Below are 17,753 nucleotides of genomic sequence, written 5' to 3'. Positions count from 1 at the left end.
ATGCCAGGTTTCCAGGAAAGCCCAGGCCCGATTAGGTTGAGCGTGAACACGTCACTGATATGTGGGACCCAGTGTCAGGCCGATAGGTCGAGCCGTCTGACCTGACGCGAGCCGGAATCGTCCGTCGGTCGCAGTCGCACAACACAAGCAAGGAACCCCACCGGAGTAGAGGGCGGCGGAGCGGAACTAGCACAAGCAAGGCGGCGGCGGCGGAGAGGAGAGGAGGATGGGGTTCATGCTGCGGGTGAGGCTGGCCTCCTTCTTCGCCGGCGCGGCGGCGGCGGCGGCCGGCGGCGGCTACTTCCTCTACAAGGACTACAAGCTCGCCCACGACTCCACGGCCCTCAAGGTCTGGCCCGCCCGCCCTCCCCCTCCCCCTCCCCCCAGATCTCGGATTCTATTCCAGCTTCATATATATCCCATACGCATCCGGTTCTCTGCTGCTCCTCGCGCGTGGGGGAATAGGGGATTAGGTTAGGGAAGAAACCCCTCCTCGCGCGAAGTGTCGTTCGAAATGGACCGTACTACCTGAGATTTCCTAGATCATATTCATGCTGGCGTTATTGGTTTGTCCTGAAACTGTGCGCCAGTATGTTACTTGGATACACACCAGGAGATCATATGCAGTGTTAGATAGTGATACCCACCCCAGGCCTGGATTTGTAACGCCTCCATATTGTGTGCTGATTATTTTGGGATGTCTATGGTGATAGATGTTGATGCTTCTATATCTCTATGGGCCTATCACTTTCCTTATGCCTAGAAAATTATGCTGTCTACTTTCTGCAAATTGTTACCTGTAACCAGCAATGCCATTTTCGAGTTCCAGTACCACTACCTGTGATATGGCATCTTGGCTTGTCAAAGCAATGATCTATCTGCCACTTCGGTTGTTTGCAGCTTGATCGATCTATCTGGCACTGTAACCAGCAATGCCATTCTCAGTTTTGACATTGTTGACAGTTCCAGTCTCACTCCATGTGATAAGTACCTTGCCTTGGTCAAATCAATGTCCTATCTGGCAGTTTGGTAGTTTGTAGCCTCCACTGATTTTGGAAGTAATCTGAGTTACAATGGTTGTATCATTGCACGCTCGTCATATTTTTTCCATAAAAACAATTGGTTTAGGGGATGGTATAGAAGGGAACCATTATCTTTTGCTCTAGCTATGAAGCTCCCCTGTGATGTCTTGTCTAAATGGACGAGTAGTTTCATGAAACTTGACCTCCTGGATCGTGGATGGATGGACAGGCACTGCTCTATAATTATCCTGTCCACACAAGCACAGTCCTTGTGAAATGCCCATGCACTTTAGTGAAAACAATTTGTCTGCAATTTCTTGTACATTACCAGATGATAATGTCATGATAATTTAGAATGGAAATGATAAATGAAATTTGAAGACGCTTCTAGTGTTAACAGCATGACTTGATTATAGTTGAGTTTAACTCAGTTTTCTGCAAATGACTTGAGCACTGGCATTCATTGATGCAGCATAGCTTGGGAGCATTTCATGATTTCATAGACATGACCAGTCTTCTAAGTTCCAAAATTTATTTGCACAATCATAGATTTTTTTTCCGAAGTAAACACAAACTTGAAGCTCACAATCGTAGATGTTTTTTTCCAAAGAAACCTAAAGCTTGAAGCTGGCTTGTTTGTCTCATTAACAATAATGCAGGTAATTTTTCTCATAACTTCTTTCCAGTATGAAATTGTGGTAAATTCATCAATGATGAAGTACTCCCTCCGCAAGGCATGTTGATTTTGTCCTAATTCAAACATTTGTAAGTATGACCAAGTTTATAGAAAAATATATCAATATCTATAGTACCAAATCATCATAAAATATGTTTTCAGAGTTGATTTATTTGGTACTATAGGTATATTGATATTTTTCTATAAACTTGGTTAAACCAAAAAAATCTGCATGCCTTAACTTTTGGGAAGGAGGGAGCAATAGATATCACGGCACTGAAATATATGAAGAACACTAGCGTAGTCCATCATGTCTGATTTTCCATGGTTTCATTCAGTACACAGTGATGGGATTGTTCAGTAGTTCATGTAAATGGGCAGAATTTCATAGAGGAAAGCTGAAAATTTATTCAGGTAGATGCAATGAAGACATGTTGTCATATACGGAGTAGCTTTTTGGTAATAAGTTGCCCTAAATATAAGGACAGGCTTCTCATGCTATTTCGAGTGTGTAACTAAGCTTCGTCATAAGCGAAGTTGTCTGAGCTGTAAGATTTGATATTTCTATAAATAAATGCGTTCTTAAACATCTCTGTCTGCACATCCACTCTACAGTATTCTGGTTGGCTTCAAGATAAGCATCTGACCTTCAAATTGCATTCTTTTTGTTCAGGTGAAAGGTCTCTACGACCACGTGGACACCCGTTACAAGGCTCTCGACAAACGACTTGCAGCTTTGGAAGCCCAGAAAAGCGCTGAGCGCTCTCCAGTTGTGGACGCTCCATTGGATTAGTCGGCTGTTATCACGAGGCTTGAGCATGGATGATTTTTAAGTCTGTTTGCTTTAACATGTGTTTTCTTCTCCTTTTAAGGCAAGAGCCCTGTGACTGACAGCGAAATAATCTAGCGAACAGTTTTTGTGGTGTGGGAAAGAATCTTGTTTTGTTGCATGAGGGGATACACAGATCTTTGCAGACCAATTCACAAGTACCTGTCGCTTATCCCGGGGAACCTTTTATACATGTAATCTTCTCAAGTTCTCAAGTGTTGGCTGTTAACTATGTGATGGTTTAAGATGGCTGTTCTCCCTCATTTGATGGTATTTGCTGGGAGATTCACATGGATGAAAAATAAACACTGGCGTTCTGAAACTGATAACTATCTTTGCATGATATGGTTTGCCGGGAGGATCATGCTTCCGTGCCAAGCCAGGCTGCTGAATAAACACTGGCTTTCTGAAACTGATAACTATCCTGCGTGACCCACCACGTCCATCCAACTCACCATCACCGTGTCCATTCGTTGCGACCAGTGTTGCGTGTAGCCATGACTCTTGCCGACATCTATGGGCAATTTCCTTTTTTAGTGTGTCATATTGCTGCTTCTTGGCTCGGAATTGTTCAGATTTCTGATGATAATCAAAAGAAGTGTAGGCAAGCTACTTTCATCAAAATATTGGACTGTTCTAGTTGATCATATCAAGATAATTAAGTAGCTATTATCAAGTACTATCATTATTGGTTCCCCACCATCTGCAGGCACATGACATGATCATTAACCGGAAGGATCATGGGAGCATTATCTCCACCACAATTTCCATGCACCAAACTGCAATTCTAATGGTCAACACTCATCACATCATTATATATGAACAAAAATACCCGCAAAAAATCTATACAGTCCATTTGTACCAAATGGCCCATGGAAGCTGTTGCAGGAAGTATTTAATTTGAGTAACCATGTCTCCTGGGGTATACCCGGGGGTGGTTGCTTCATGTTGTCGAATCATTAAGCATTAGATAATCTTCTACTTTGAAAATCACTAGTATTAGAAATTTAGAATCTAATAATCCCGGGGACCAATTCACACAAAAGGCAATGATCCAGCACACTCCTTCCTGCCAGGGAAACATTGAGGCATTATCGTCAGAACCATAAAACATATAGTAGGTATATTGGAGTAATATTGGAGTAATGTTTTGAAGTCGCATTTGAGAAAATATATAGACCGTTGGATTTGGCCAAGAAAGATAGAGCGCTAGTCCATCCCAACTACATGGACGAGGGTAGTTGTGTGCGTCGACCATGGCAATCAAGTTGTGCGAAGAGATTCAACAAGAAGATCTGAAATATAAAAGTCAGTAGAAAATACCGAAATACTGTAGACACGAAACCAGTTGAGAACTTGAGAAAAATATAGAGGGGTCACCTTCACCAAGATAACGATACGCTTAGCAGCAGCAAAACAGTTTAAGAAACAGAGATTTGGGCGACGAACTGAACGAGTCGCCGATAAATTATCCGCCCACTAATCCCAAATTATCGCCGCCAATGCGGCAGTCAATTGCCCCACGAATTCGTCCACGGCAGAAGCACCTCCCGTTGATTAAGACGTAGCATCGCTACTCCTAGAATCCAGATGATCTTGCTGTAAGTAGTAGTAGTCCACGGCTGGACGGCAATGGCCTTCTCTTCCTCCTCCTCCTCCCCCTCCTCCTCCGAGGCGGCTCCATTGTTTCTAGCTCGCCAGGACCAGGAGGATGAGGCAGCCATGGCGGCTGCTCCGTCGGGCAGGGGTGAACAGAAGCAGGTAACGGCTTTACGATTTGTAGTGGCTTGGAACTTAGGCTCGGTAGCTCGTTCACTGGATCAGATTGGTGACTTTCGTTCTTCTGTTTGTGCTGCGAAGGAGGTGATGCGGCGCTGGGCGGAGACGATGCTGTGCTGCTGCTGCGGCGCGGACTGCGGGCGGCTGTGGCGCAGGGTGGTGCTGCGCAAGTGGCTCAACGTCGGCGCCGGGTCCGGCGACTCCGACTTCAGCGCCGACGAGGACGACGACGAGCCCGACCACCAAGGTCAGCAGCTTCACTTCTGACTTCCCCATCTCACTCCTTCCACCATCCCTTCCGTTTATGCGCATGGGCCTGATTCGATCCGATCAGTACTGAGCTAAAAGGAGGGGATTTTGGTGTGGAAATTTCAGTGCTAGGCTGTGATGGGAACACAATGCAGACCACCACATTGCAAATTTCGCAGCCGCAGACTTTCTAACTGATTTTTTTTGTTCTTCACAAGATCATCAGAGAATTCTCGCATTGGATAACTATTAGCTTCTCTATCCGAATAACATTATTCATGTTGACCTTTTTTGTATAGTCAAATTGGTCATTGCTTGCACTCTTGTGCGAGTTCATGCCCTTGAAGTCTTGCTAATATGAGTGCCACCAATTCAATTTGAGCATGGTATGAGTGCCGTGCCGGTCATCTCTCTGACAGAGACCTCCACTGTTATCTGTCTAACACTACTTCTTCCTGCAGACCACCCAATTCTTTTGGTAGATTTGACGTTTTTAAGGGAAAAGAAAGTTTTTTTTTTTTGCGGGTAAGGGGAAAAAAAGGTTAGGTCGATGAGTTTGAGGATTCTAGATTCCTGATACCTTTTTGTTTCGTTCCAAATCCTGCTTGGGAGAAAAAGGTTAGCAAATGAGAGGAGCAAGTGAGTTGAGGAGGAAAAGGCAGGCCACTTTGGAATACCTCCTTTTCCTGTCGTTGCTTGTTCAGGTCTCGTCTGACTTCCTTTTGAGGGGGAAAAATGGAACAAGAATACAAGATAGTAAGGAATGTTGTTAATATGCCGAGTCTCCCTTCACGCTGTACACGAAGTTGTACATGCGATCATTTTATAAAAATAAGAGAACCACATTGTGTTCAGTAGGAATCACGCAGTTCTACATGGGATCTTTAGCTTAAATTTGCAGATTGATATGGATGGTCATAAATATTCTGACTGCTACCTTGCTCCAATTGCACAGACAAGTGTTGTTGCGAACACAACCTGTATGATGAAGACAGGAGATTACGTGGACTTGGTGCAGGCACGATCGGTAATTTCAATATTGTACCATTTTTGGGGTTGCAACGAGCTGCATATCTAGTTGTTGGGAAAGTTCAGTTTTCTTCTATATATTTGATATCCAGACCAGGAAATAGGCATTTTAGCAGTGGTGATAAAAACACTACCTGGGGGAAGAAAATATGCTAGTTTGATTACATAATTATTCCTTGGTTCCTTGAACATTGATGCAGCAACTTCTTTTTGGAACCAATTGCATATCAGAGATCGCAGTCCTGAATTATAGTTTCTCTGGGGCAATGATGCTTCTTGATTCTGTACTGTTATAACAAAATAGTGCATTTTGGTTTCCCACTTATACTAATAAATACTTCAAAAGCAACTCATGCACGATAATTAATATAAACACTATAGACGGAAACTACCAAGCACTTGTATGCCTTTCAATCTGTGTTTCGACTTGCTCGAAAGCCCAGTTTTGTTACAGCAAGCGCCTGTTTGTAAGGCATTGGTTTGACTTGTGGTTTTATATGCTGACACAAACACCTGTTTGATAAAGCATGGGTTCTTGCTTTATATGCTAACGAACTATAATCTGTAGGTATTCAAATGAAGGATGTCCCTTACGCGGACAGAATATGCAAAGCAGCAACACCTCTTGCTCAATATATTGATGCCACAGAACTCAGGTATAGTCATATAGATTGCTCCCCTCTTTGGTCTTAGTCATGTTCTTGACAGTATTTTCCTATTGCGTGTGTTGCTTCCAACCTACCAGGTTTTTATATGCAGGATTTTCGTAGGGACATGGAATGTTGGAGGCAGAGTTCCACCCACTGACTTGAACATTCAAGAATGGCTGGCGATGGAGGAGCCAGCTGATATTTATGTTCTTGGGTAAATCGCTGCTATCTTCATTTCTTATGGTGGAAGAAGTTATGTGGCACAGATCCATATAAAATGAGTAATCACAATCTGCCATCAGAGTTGCAATCTTGGAAAACTTCAAAACTGTTTCTAGATCATCCATTGGAAACGCATTTGATTATTTAGTTATCTGATGGCAATGCTAAGTTTCTTGAAAATCGACGTGATCCTTATCACACATTAGCTTATTATCTGGCTATGATGTGACGTGTTAGCTGTTTATTCTCTGTCGGCACTAATGCTGTTTCTAGATTAAAGACCCATGGTCTTACTTTTCTTAAATAAAGCCACTGGCAACAAACATACCTTTGAGTTTCTATTTACCATGAAATTTATGACCATCTTTCAGATTTCAAGAAATTGTTCCACTAAATGCTGGGAATATATTCGGTGCTGAAGACGACTATCCAGTTGCAGTATGGGAAAACATCATTCGTGAAACTTTGAATAAGAAATGTCACGGTGATCCTCCTTCACCATCAAAGTTTAATCCATCAGATTATCTTGTGATGGAAGATGACTTGCTTAGTGAGGCTGACAATGAAAGTGAAGGGGAACTTCATCCATTAATTGAACAAGACAATAACCTAGCTACTAATGATAGTGGAGTCCATCTACTTCAAGACGGTGCATCAGTTATTTCACTGACACATGATAATTCTAATGGTTTTCCAGAAGGTGATTTAGACCATAATGTCAGTACCGATCATAGAGTAGTTAAACGGAAAAGGCCATATTTTGTAAGGATAATAAGCAAGCAAATGGTGGGAATATATCTTTCGATATGGGTTCGGAGAGGCCTTAGAAAGCACATTCGGAATTTGAGAGTATCAACTGTAGGTGTAGGCGCGATGGGTTATATTGGTAACAAGGCAAGTACCAAAGTTAATCTTATTTTCTTTCTGTCATTCATTTTGGATTTGTTTGTACTTCATGCCTCAGATTTCGTTGCTTTGACTTGCTCATATCAGTTGTTACAGCTGCTGAGAAATTTGTTTCTTCTATGCTCCAGGGTTCAATATCAGTCAGCATGTCTATATATCAGACACCCTTTTGTTTTGTATGTTGCCATTTGACCTCTGGTGAAAAGGATGGAAATCTAATAAAGAGAAATGCAGATGTTCAAGAAATCCTTCGAAGAACAGTATTTAATCCAGATCATAGAAAGTGCATGCCTAAGGGAATATATGACCACGAGTAAGTTAGCAAATTTATGTCATCGGAATCTTTGCTATCCTCCAAAAGTTTGCACTTAATCAGGATTTCATCTGAGTATATCCATTGCGGTATAGCCGATGCAACCCAAGATTATGCTTTGCATATGCTATATTCAACCATTTTCTTAATTGCTTATATACAGCCATTCCAAAATTTCAGAAGGATTATATGGTTTGGGGATCTCAACTACCGACTCAACCTTTCATTTGAAAGTACACATGAACTCATCTCAAGAGAGGACTGGGATGGATTGTTCGAGAATGATCAGGTAACTTGGTTGCCCAGTACATCCATAACTACTTGTAGAATATCCAGCTTATGCTTTTGCTGTGACAGCTAAGAAGCGAACTGATGAAAGGGCGTACATTTGATGGCTGGATAGAAGAGGTGATCAACTTCCCCCCAACGTATAAGTATGAATTTAACTCGGAAAAGTATGCAAGTGACGAGCCAAAATCTGCAAGAAGAACACCTGCATGGTATGATGTTCTCCTAGTTATGGTCCTGCATTTCAATTTGCATATAAGTCTGATAAGATTCATAGTACCTCATGCTTTGTCATGTGAACCGAGATTAAATCTTGTCTACTTGTCTAGGTGTGATCGGATTCTTTCACACGGAAAGGGTATCAGGTTAGCTTCTTACAAGATGGCGGAGCTCAACCTTTCTGATCACCGCCCGGTGTCTGCAATCTACATCGCAGAGGTTGAAGTTTTAGCCCAAAGAAAGTTGCAGGAAGCAAACATTCACTGATTTGGTGGCTGAGGATCATATATTATTGACGAAAAAAGTACTTGTTGAATAAAGACCACTGGAATGTGAGAGAAGATGCAAGTTCTTAGCTCAAGGTGCAGTGGCCAAAGGGCACTGCTGGTATTTCAAACAAGTTCGTAAAATGTACAGACGCAAGTAGAAATGTACAGACGCAAGTAGGGGGGTGCAGTTTGATGTATAGCACTAGGGATTGGTGTGGGGGAGGATTTTCCCCGTCAGATTGATACGTGTAGATGCATAAACATGATCATTTTTTTCATCCAGTGAATAAATAAATAAGAATAAAGCTAGTCAAACACTTCAGAAGAGAATCAATTGTATTCTGATCAATTTCTGGCAAGACAAGGATGAAAAGCAACATGGCATGTTCATAGGTTTCTTAAACTGTAACAGAGAAGGGCATTGGGCGGTTCTTAAACTGTACCCCAATATTTTCCTATAGCTATCCGGCACTTTAAACTTCCAAAAACCGATGCAGACAACTTCCTAATATTGTCTTGGATGAACAACCAACAAAAAACAACATTTCAGTTCATTGCACACACTGCTTATGACAGAAATGGAACAACCAGCAATAACTTTATTTGAGCGTTAAGCTATAAATTACATGAGTAAAACAGGGATATAGAATATTACTATTCTACAAATTACATTGAATAAAAAAGGGATATGAAATTTATTACTATGCTATAAATTACGTCGAATAAATAGGGATATGGAGTACATTATGAGGGGATCGCAAGACAGGTACAAACGATCAGCCCAAAACCGGCATCCTTCTCCTGGGTCCATGAGTGCTGGTGCGTCACCATCTCCCACTCCCAGTGCCCCTTGTCCTGAGCCCCATTCTTAAACATAGCGACATCCATGACAAACTTGACAAGGTAAATCTTGTGATGGAAGATGACTTGTGATGTCCATATAAGCCGAAGCATAAATGTCACAGTGATCCTCCTTCACCATCAAACTTTAATCCATCAGATTATCTTGTGATGGAAGATGACTTGCTTAGTGAGCCTGACAATGAAAGTGATGGGGAACCTCATCCATTGATTGAACAAGAAAATAACCCTGCTACTAATGATAGTGGAGTCCACCTACTTCAAGACGGTGCATCATTTACTTTACTGACACATGACCATGATGTCAGTATCGATCATAGATCAGTTAAACAGAAAAGGCCATATTTTGTAAGGATAATAAGCAAGCAAATGGTGGGAATATATCTTTCGATATGGATTCTGAGAGGTCCTAGAAAGCACATTCAGAATTTGAGAGTATCAACAGTAGGTGTAGGCGCGATGGGTTATATTGGTAACAAGGCAAGTACCAAACTTAATCATATTTTCTTTCTGCCATTCATTTTCGATTTGATTGTACTTCATGCCTTAGAAAGTTTCATTGACTTGCTCGTATAAGTTGTTACTAGATTCAGCTGCGGATAAATTTGTTTCTTATATGCTCCAGGGTTAAATATCAGTCCAGGTCAGCATGTCTATATATCAGACACCCTTTTGCTTTTTATGTTGCCATTTGACCTCTGGTGAAAAGGACGCAAATCTAATAAAAGAAATGCAGATGTTGAAGAAATCCTTCGAAGAACACTTAACCCAAATCATGGAGTGTGCATGCCTAAGGGAATACATGACCACAAGTAAGTTAGCAAACTTGTGTCATGGAATCGTTGCTATACTCCAAAAGTTTGCACCCAACCAGGATTTCATCTGAGTGTATCCACTGCTGTATAGCTGATGCAACCCAAGATTATGGTTTGCACCATTCCAAAATTTCAGAAGGATTATATGTTTTAGGGATCTCAACTACCGACTCAACCTTTCATTTTAAAGTACGCATGAGCTCATCCCAAGACAGGACTGGAATCGATTGTTCGACAATGATCAGGTAACTTGGTTTCCCAGTGGATTTATAACTACTTGTAGAATATCCAGCTCATGTTTTTGCTGTGACAGCTAAGAAGCGAACTGATGAAAGGGCGTACATTTGAAGGCTGGATAGAAGGGGCGATCAGCTTTCCCCCGACGTATAAATATGAATTTAACTCGGAATAGTATGCAAGTGACGAGCCACAATCTGCAAGAAGAACACATGCATGGTATGATGTGTTTGACTCTATAAACGACTAGTGTAGATCTAATGCCGGTAGGTACTGTGTCTGTGTTGTATGACTTCGTATCTGAGAGAGATCGAGAGGAATTGGAGACATACCTTCTCCCTTCGAGGAGGAGCTCGAGCCGTTATCCATGGCGACGGCGCGAGTGGCGTGGGCGTGCAGTGGCGGCGGTGGCAGAGCTTCCCGTGAGCACTGCACTAACCCTAGATCGATAGGGAATATCGGTGGGGTGACTGGCGGCGCGACCAACCTCGTACCGTGTGCCCCGGCCCCCACCTCTTTATATAGCGCAGGTCACAGGGGCCCACCAACCATAAGAGAGTTGGACGCCCCCGATCAGGGCGCGGACGAGGTCAAGGACTCGTTATCGATCCGTTGGGATCGATCACGTGGAGATCATCCTAACATTCTCCCCTTGATCTCAACTTTTCTTTTAACTTTATACTTTCACTTTATTCGTTTCATTTTGGATCAGTCCATAGGGCATGTTTCATCGTCACAGCTCTATTGCCGATAGAATCAGACAGCCACAATACACTTCTCTGTTTTGAAACAAATTCTTTTACTTTTGGGCCTCTTATGATCCAGGATAGGTAAGACTTTCCCTTAAACCCATGCCGGCTACGTGCTCCTTGAACACGCTGGGTGGTAAGCCTTTCGTTAGCGGTTCCGCAAGCATATCTTTTGTCCTTATATGCTCGAGACTTATAGTTTGATCCTGGACCTTGTGTTTCACAACATAATACTTAACCTCAATCGGTTTAGTAGCATTACTCGACTTGTTGTTGTGAGCATAAAATAGTGCAGGCTCATTGTCGCAGTACATCTTTAGTGGTTTGTCAATACAATCTACCACTTTCAAGTCGGGTATAAATTTCTTTAACCATAATGCCTGCCCCGTGGCTTCATAACATGCTATAAATTCTGCATACATCGTGGATGATGCAACTATGGTCTGTTTGGAGCTTCTCCACGAAATAGCTCCCACTGCGAGGGTGAATACATATCCAGATGTGGATTTTCTATCATCTTTATCCCCCGCAAAATCTGCATCTGAATACCCTCTTATTTCTAGGGAATCAGATCTTCTGTATGTTAACATGTAACTCTTTGTGCCTTTCACATAACGCAATGCCTTCTTTACCATTTTCCAGTGTTCAAAACCTGGATTTTCTTGATATCTACCGAGTACTCCGGTGATAAATGCTAAGTCAGGGCGAGTGCACACTTGTGCATACTGTAGGCTTCCAATAGCCGAAGCATATGGAACCGCTTTCATTTGATCGAGCTCGTATTGATTTTGGGGACTTTGATGTTTCCCAAAACTGTCGCCCTTGACTATAGGGGCAGGTGTGGCACTGCACTTATGCATATTATACTTACTTAGAATCTTTTCTAAATAAGCCTTTTGCGATAGTCCTAATACTCCATTGTTTCTATCTCGGTGAATTTCTATGCCCAAAACATATGACGCTTCACCAAGATCTTTCATATCAAAATTTGAGGACAAGAACTTCTTTGTCTCTTGCAGTAGACTAACATCACTGCTGGCAAGCAGAATATCATCCACATACAAGATTAGGAAAATATATTTCCCACTTTTAAACTTTGCATAAACGCAATTGTCCTCAATATTTTCTTTAAATCCAAATCTCTTAATTGTCTCATTGAACTTTAGATACCACTGTCTGGAGGCTTGCTTTAATCCATAAATGGATTTCTTTAGGCGGCATCCCATTTCTTCCTTGCCTTCCATGATAAAACCCTTAGGTTGTTTCATGTATACATTTTCTTCTAAATCCCCGTTTAGAAATGCCGTCTTTACATCCATTTGATGCAACTCTAAATCAAAATGTGCAACTAGTGCCATGATGATTCTGAAGGAATCCTTACATGAGACCGGAGAAAATGTCTCATTGTAATCTATCCCTTCTCTTTGTGTAAATCCTTTTGCCACAAGTCGTGCTTTATACTTTTCAACATTCCCATTGGAGTCATATTTTATTTTGTAGACCCATTTGCAGCCCACAGTTTTGGCTCCTTTAGGAATATTCTCTAAGTCCCAAACATGGTTGGCACTCATCGACCTCATTTCGTCTTCCATGGCCTCCACCCACTTTGATGAATTTGGGCTTCTCATGGCTTCTTCATATGAAGTGGGATCACCTTCCATATGAACTGTGTTGTAAACTTTGTAATCAGTCGAAATGGCTGATTTTCTAGCTCTTGTAGACCTTCTAGGGGCCTCAATCTCTGGAGCATTCTGTTCCTCAACTTGTGGCTCAGCTTCTGGAGGTGGCTGTTGTTGCTCCCTTTCATGCTCAACCAATGGTTCATTCGGCTCCTGACGGACAGGTTCCGAATTTTCACTCATCGTTGTCATGGGTGGAGTCACAACAGGCGCTTGCACCACAATCGCAGGATCGTCAGATGCAGTGCACATGGTAGCGCAAAAAATGGCTCCTGAGTCATCGGATTAGGTGCATGCACCCTCTTCTCCTCAAGATCAATTTTCCGAGCTACCATGCTCCCCCTCATCATTTCGTCTTCTAAGAAGACAGCATGTCTCGTTTCCACAAACTTTGTGTATTTCTCTGGACAGTAGAAACGATAACCTTTTGACTTTTCAGGATAGCCAATAAAATGGCAGCTGACTGTTTTGGTATCTAACTTTGCGATACTTGGATTGAATACTTTGGCCTCAGCAGGGCTCCCCCACACTTTCAGGTGGTTTAGAGAAGGCACTCTCCCTGTCCATAGCTCATACGGCGTTTTGGGCACCGATTTGCTTGGTACTCTGTTTAGAATGTGAATAGAGGTTTTTAACGCCTCAATCCACAATCCCAATGGTAGGGTGGAATAGCTCATCATACTGCGCACCATATCCATGAGGGTACGGTTGCGCCTTTCAGCTACCCCATTCTGCTGAGGTTCGCCCGGCATCGAGTACTGGGCGATTATTCCAGTCTCCTGTAGAAACCTTGCAAAAGGTCCAGGGACTTGGCCATATGGAGTATGTCGACCGTAGTACTCCCCTCCACGATCAGACCTGACTATCTTTATTCTTTTATCATGCTGATTTTCAACTTCAGCTTTGAATATTTTGAATTTATCCAACGCTTCTGTTCTTTCTTTTATTGGATAAATATAACCATATCGGGAGTAATCATCCGTGAATGTTATGAACGAATCATAGCCATCCACAATTTTCACAGGAAATGGTCCACATATATCGGTGTGAATTATTTTTAGTGTTGCTGTGCTTCGATTTGCACCCTTTTTAATTTGCTTTACAAATTTTCCTTTAATGCAATCGATGCACTGTTCTATGTCTGAGAATTCTAATGGAGGAAGAATATCATTTTTAACGAGTCTTTCTATTCTCCCCCTCGAAATATGGCCTAGGCGACAGTGCCATAATTTCGATGATTCATCAGTTCTTTTCCTTTTCTTTCCTTCTGTTTCCGACGAGGGTATTTGTTCATTCACTTTACACACAGACAATACTTTTTCACGCAAGGACAATAAATAAAGCTCATCATGGAGTATAGCAACCCCAACATAAGAATTATTACACCATATGGCACATTTTCCATGTCCAAAATAACATTGATAACTGTCTTTATCTAAGCGCGATACACTTATTAAATTTCTATATATGGAAGGAACAAATAAGACATCTCTAAGCAGAATAGTCAAGCCATCAGCTAGCTCCAAGAGGACGTCGCCAACAGCTTCAACTTCTGCTTGAATTCCATTCGCGACTTCAACGCATCCTTCGCCTCTTTTCATAGTCCTCGTCGAATGGAATCCCTGTAAAGAATTTGCAACATGAACAGTTGCACCTGAGTCAATCCACCAAGTAGATTTCGAAAACTGTGTATACAAGGATTCATTTACAAAGGAAACTAAATTGTTACCTTTCTTTGCCATTAATTCTTTCAGCCATTCTGGGCAGTCTTTCTTGTAGTGCCCAGTCTTCTGACAGTGAAGGCACTGATCTTTGTTCACTGGCAGTTGCCTGTGCTGGAACTTCTGATGATGCTGCATTGGGGCTTTTGCATATGGCTTGGAAGGAGAACCATTGTTTCTTGGTGTGAAGGGCCTTTTCTTATTGTCCTTCACATAATTGATGGTACCTCCATTCTGTGCCTTGAGTCTATCCTCCTCTTGCACACACATGGCAATGGACTTTTCAATGTCCCATTTCTCAGGGCTCATGTTGTAATTGATGACAAAGTTGTCAAACTGTTGTGGCAATGAAGCCATCACCAAGTGAACCAGAAGTGCAGGCTTCAGCTCCAGGTCAGCATCCATGGGCTTCAGCTTTGCAGCCATGTTGCTCATCCTGAGGATGTGCTCCCTGATGCCATGTGCACCTCCAGTATACTTTTCTGTCACCAGCTGCTTCAACAGCTGGGTTGCATATGTCTTTGAAGAACCAGTGAACTGGCTCTTTATCTTTTGTAGGTACTCCCTGGCGGAAGCACACTCTGTAATTGAGCCCACTATGGCGTTCTCAATTGTATTCTTTATGAATGCCATGCACTTTTTGTTGGCAGTCTGCCACTTTCTGTTCTCTAGAGTGTAGGACATCTCCACAGGAGCATGGTCCCTTTTCTTTTTAGCCCATGCATCATCAGTATCCCCGTCAGCTCTGACGGGGTCAGTAGGCTTGATGGGCTGCGGTGTGTCAACCACCCAGTCCACCTCAGCACAGACGAAGGCGAAATCCACCTTCTTCCTCCATTCTGTGTAGTTATCCCCTCTAAGGGTGGGAACATCCTTGATGCAGCTCATCAAGTAGAACCCTCCTGAAAACCACAAAGAAGTGAGAACAGTACAATTGCAAATTATAATCCAACGTTGGTCCGAATTAAAACATGCAACTGTTAATGCAAATAAAACTATATCACCGTTGGGCAGAAATAGAGATAAATGCACATATCATTGCTATTTGCAGCGGAAACTGTGAATTTTAAACTTTAAACTTTGAACTTTTTAGAGGCATTTCCTTTACTTTTTAATTTCTGAACAAATATTTCGTTGGTCCTATTTATTATGAAAAAACTAGACAAAATTTTGGCCAAAAAATGACCCAAAACTGCCTAAAAGTGCCTCTGTAATTAATAAAACTGTAAAAAACTGTGAAACTGACTGTTACTGTCGCGGCCCACGCGGCCCGCACGCGGCGAGTGATGCGCAGCAACGCGCCGCCCACACGGTTGGCAGACGCGGCGCCCACGCGGCCAGCAGACCTGCTGCCGCGGCCTTCCTCCGGCCCGCCCGCGGCCTGGCCAGCGCAGCCCACGCGGCCCGCACACGGCGCCGACGCGGCCCGCACATGGTGCCCACGCGGAGGCACTCACTGGCCGTCGGATTCGATCCGTCGGCTGCCCTTTACTTTCGTGGGTATAAAAAAACGGCCAAACGGCTGAAAAACCCTAACCCTAAAACATTTCTCCCGAGCCCCCTGTCTCTTTTCTCTGTTCCGGCGGCGGCGGCGGCGGAGAGCCGTTGGCTCGCCCCACCCGGCTGCTCGCCCTGCCGGCGCTCTCTGCCGACGACGGCAGCACGCAGCCGCGCCCGCAGCCGCGCCCCGCAGCAGCCTCCCGCGCGCTCGTCCGCGTGGTTGCTGGCGGCTAGCCGACGGCGCCGCCCGCCCTTTCCCTTTCTCTTCGAACTCCGGCGGCTGCGCAGAGGCTTCACCTCCCGCACGCGCGCTCGGGTCCGGCGGCATCGGGGCTCTCCCAGCCCGCAGACACCAGATCCCGTCGGCCAAAACCGAAACGAGATGCAGCGGCGCCCCCCTGTGCCTCTTGTCGGTGAGTGCGTCCATCCGAGTGGTGGGCGCACCGCCGCCAAGTGGTGCAGTGGTGGTGCCCTTTCTTTGCCGGCGACGTGCCGCAGCACGGTAAGCCGGTGAGCTTTTCTTTCACTTTGCTCCGTTTCGCTTGCGCAAAAAAGAGTAGCCCTTCTTCCCGATGCCTCGGCATGCCGATGCGCATCGGGATCGAGTGGGGCGGCGTGGCCTTGCGGCGGCACAGACTTTGCCGGCGAGCCCAATGGCCTGGCCGGTGAACTTTGCTTTTCTTTTGCAGTATGGGGTACGGGACGATCTAGGGTTTGCTTTTTGATTTCTTTTCTAACCGAAACAAAAGATCTACAATACTAGACTGAGATCTGAAACCAATGTTTGACTCTAGGAACGACTAGTGTAGATCTAATGCCGGTAGGTACTGTGTCTGTGTTGTATGACTTCGTATCTGAGAGAGATCGAGAGGATTTGGAGACATACCTTCTCCCTTCGAGGAGGAGCTCGAGCCGTTGTCCATGGTGACGGCGCGAGTGGCGTGGGCGTGCAGTGGCGGCGGTGGCAGAGCTTCCCGTGAGCACTGCGCTAACCCTAGATCGATAGGGAATATCGGTGGGGTGACTGGCGGCGCGACCAACCTCGTACCGTGTGCCCCGGCCCCCACCTCTTTATATAGCGCAGGTCACAGGGGCCCACCAACCATAAGAGAGTTGGACGCCCCCGATCAGGGCGCGGACGAGGTCAAGGACTCGTTATCGATCCGTTGGGATCGATCACGTGGAGATCATCCTAACATGATGTCCTCCTAGTTATAGTCCTGCCTTTCAATTTGCATATAAATCTGGTAAGATTCATAGTAGCTCATGCTTGGTCATGTGAACCGAGATTAAATCTTTCCTACTTGTCTTAGGTGTGATCGGATTCTTTCACACGGAAAGGGTATCAGGTTAGCATCTGACAAGGTGGCGGAGCTCAACCTTTCTGATCACCACCCGGTGTCTGCAATCTACATGGCAGAGGTTGGAGTTTTATCCCACAGAAAGTTGCAGGAAGCTATCATTCACTGATTTGGAGGCAGAGGATCATCTATTATTGAAGAAGAAAAATACTTGTTGAATAAAGACCACTGGAAGTGAGAGAAGATGCAAGTTCTTAGCTCAAGGTGCAGTGACCAAAGGACAATGCCGGTATTTCAAACAAGTTAGTAAAATGTACAGATGCAAGTAGGCCGGGGTTGCAGTTTGATGCATAGCACTAGGGATGGGTGTGGGGGAGAATTCCCCCCATCAAATTGATACATAAACATGGTCATTTTTTACATCTAGTAAATAAAAAAG

The 17,753-nt window shown here is 43.9% G+C and overlaps 3 protein-coding genes and 1 pseudogene across 4 annotated transcripts; 3 read left to right on the top strand and 1 right to left on the bottom strand.

Moving 5' to 3' along the window:
- Window positions 1–113: 113 nt before the first annotated feature.
- Window positions 114–2,734, top strand: LOC127325511 (uncharacterized). Its single transcript, XM_051352308.2, has 2 exons — window positions 114–349; window positions 2,372–2,734. Exons 1-2 carry the CDS (start codon window positions 227–229, stop codon window positions 2,489–2,491), a joined length of 243 nt encoding a protein of 80 aa, XP_051208268.1. The 5' UTR covers window positions 114–226; the 3' UTR covers window positions 2,492–2,734.
- A 1,153-nt stretch (window positions 2,735–3,887) lies between these two features.
- Window positions 3,888–8,781, top strand: LOC127325419 (type I inositol polyphosphate 5-phosphatase 1). 2 transcript variants are annotated; one of them, XM_051352289.2, is made up of 10 exons: window positions 3,900–4,288; window positions 4,388–4,553; window positions 5,511–5,582; window positions 6,153–6,240; window positions 6,344–6,448; window positions 6,828–7,350; window positions 7,491–7,675; window positions 7,856–7,964; window positions 8,033–8,175; window positions 8,293–8,781. In XM_051352289.2, the coding sequence occupies exons 1-10, from the start codon at window positions 4,160–4,162 to the stop codon at window positions 8,447–8,449; spliced, it is 1,677 nt and encodes a 558-aa protein (XP_051208249.1). In that variant the 5' UTR covers window positions 3,900–4,159; the 3' UTR covers window positions 8,450–8,781. The 2 variants fall into 2 exon arrangements, with proteins under 2 accessions (XP_051208250.1, XP_051208249.1); XM_051352290.2 differs by lacking the exon at window positions 8,293–8,781 and having other exon boundaries at window positions 3,888–4,288; window positions 7,839–7,964; window positions 8,033–8,170.
- Window positions 8,782–9,462: 681 nt separating this feature from the next.
- Window positions 9,463–17,532, top strand: LOC127337419 (type I inositol polyphosphate 5-phosphatase 1-like; annotated as a pseudogene).
- LOC127325477 (uncharacterized) lies at window positions 14,368–17,000 on the bottom strand. Its single transcript, XM_051352293.2, has 3 exons — window positions 16,900–17,000; window positions 14,522–15,415; window positions 14,368–14,414 (listed from the first exon to the last, which is right to left on the bottom strand). Exons 1-3 carry the CDS (start codon window positions 16,934–16,936, stop codon window positions 14,368–14,370), a joined length of 978 nt encoding a protein of 325 aa, XP_051208253.1. The 5' UTR covers window positions 16,937–17,000.
- Window positions 17,533–17,753: the final 221 nt, after the last annotated feature.

This window comes from Lolium perenne, chromosome 1, assembly GCF_019359855.2.
Source record: "Lolium perenne isolate Kyuss_39 chromosome 1, Kyuss_2.0, whole genome shotgun sequence".
NCBI lineage: Eukaryota > Viridiplantae > Streptophyta > Magnoliopsida > Poales > Poaceae > Lolium > Lolium perenne.
This window is presented reverse-complemented; position numbering and strand designations above follow the sequence as displayed.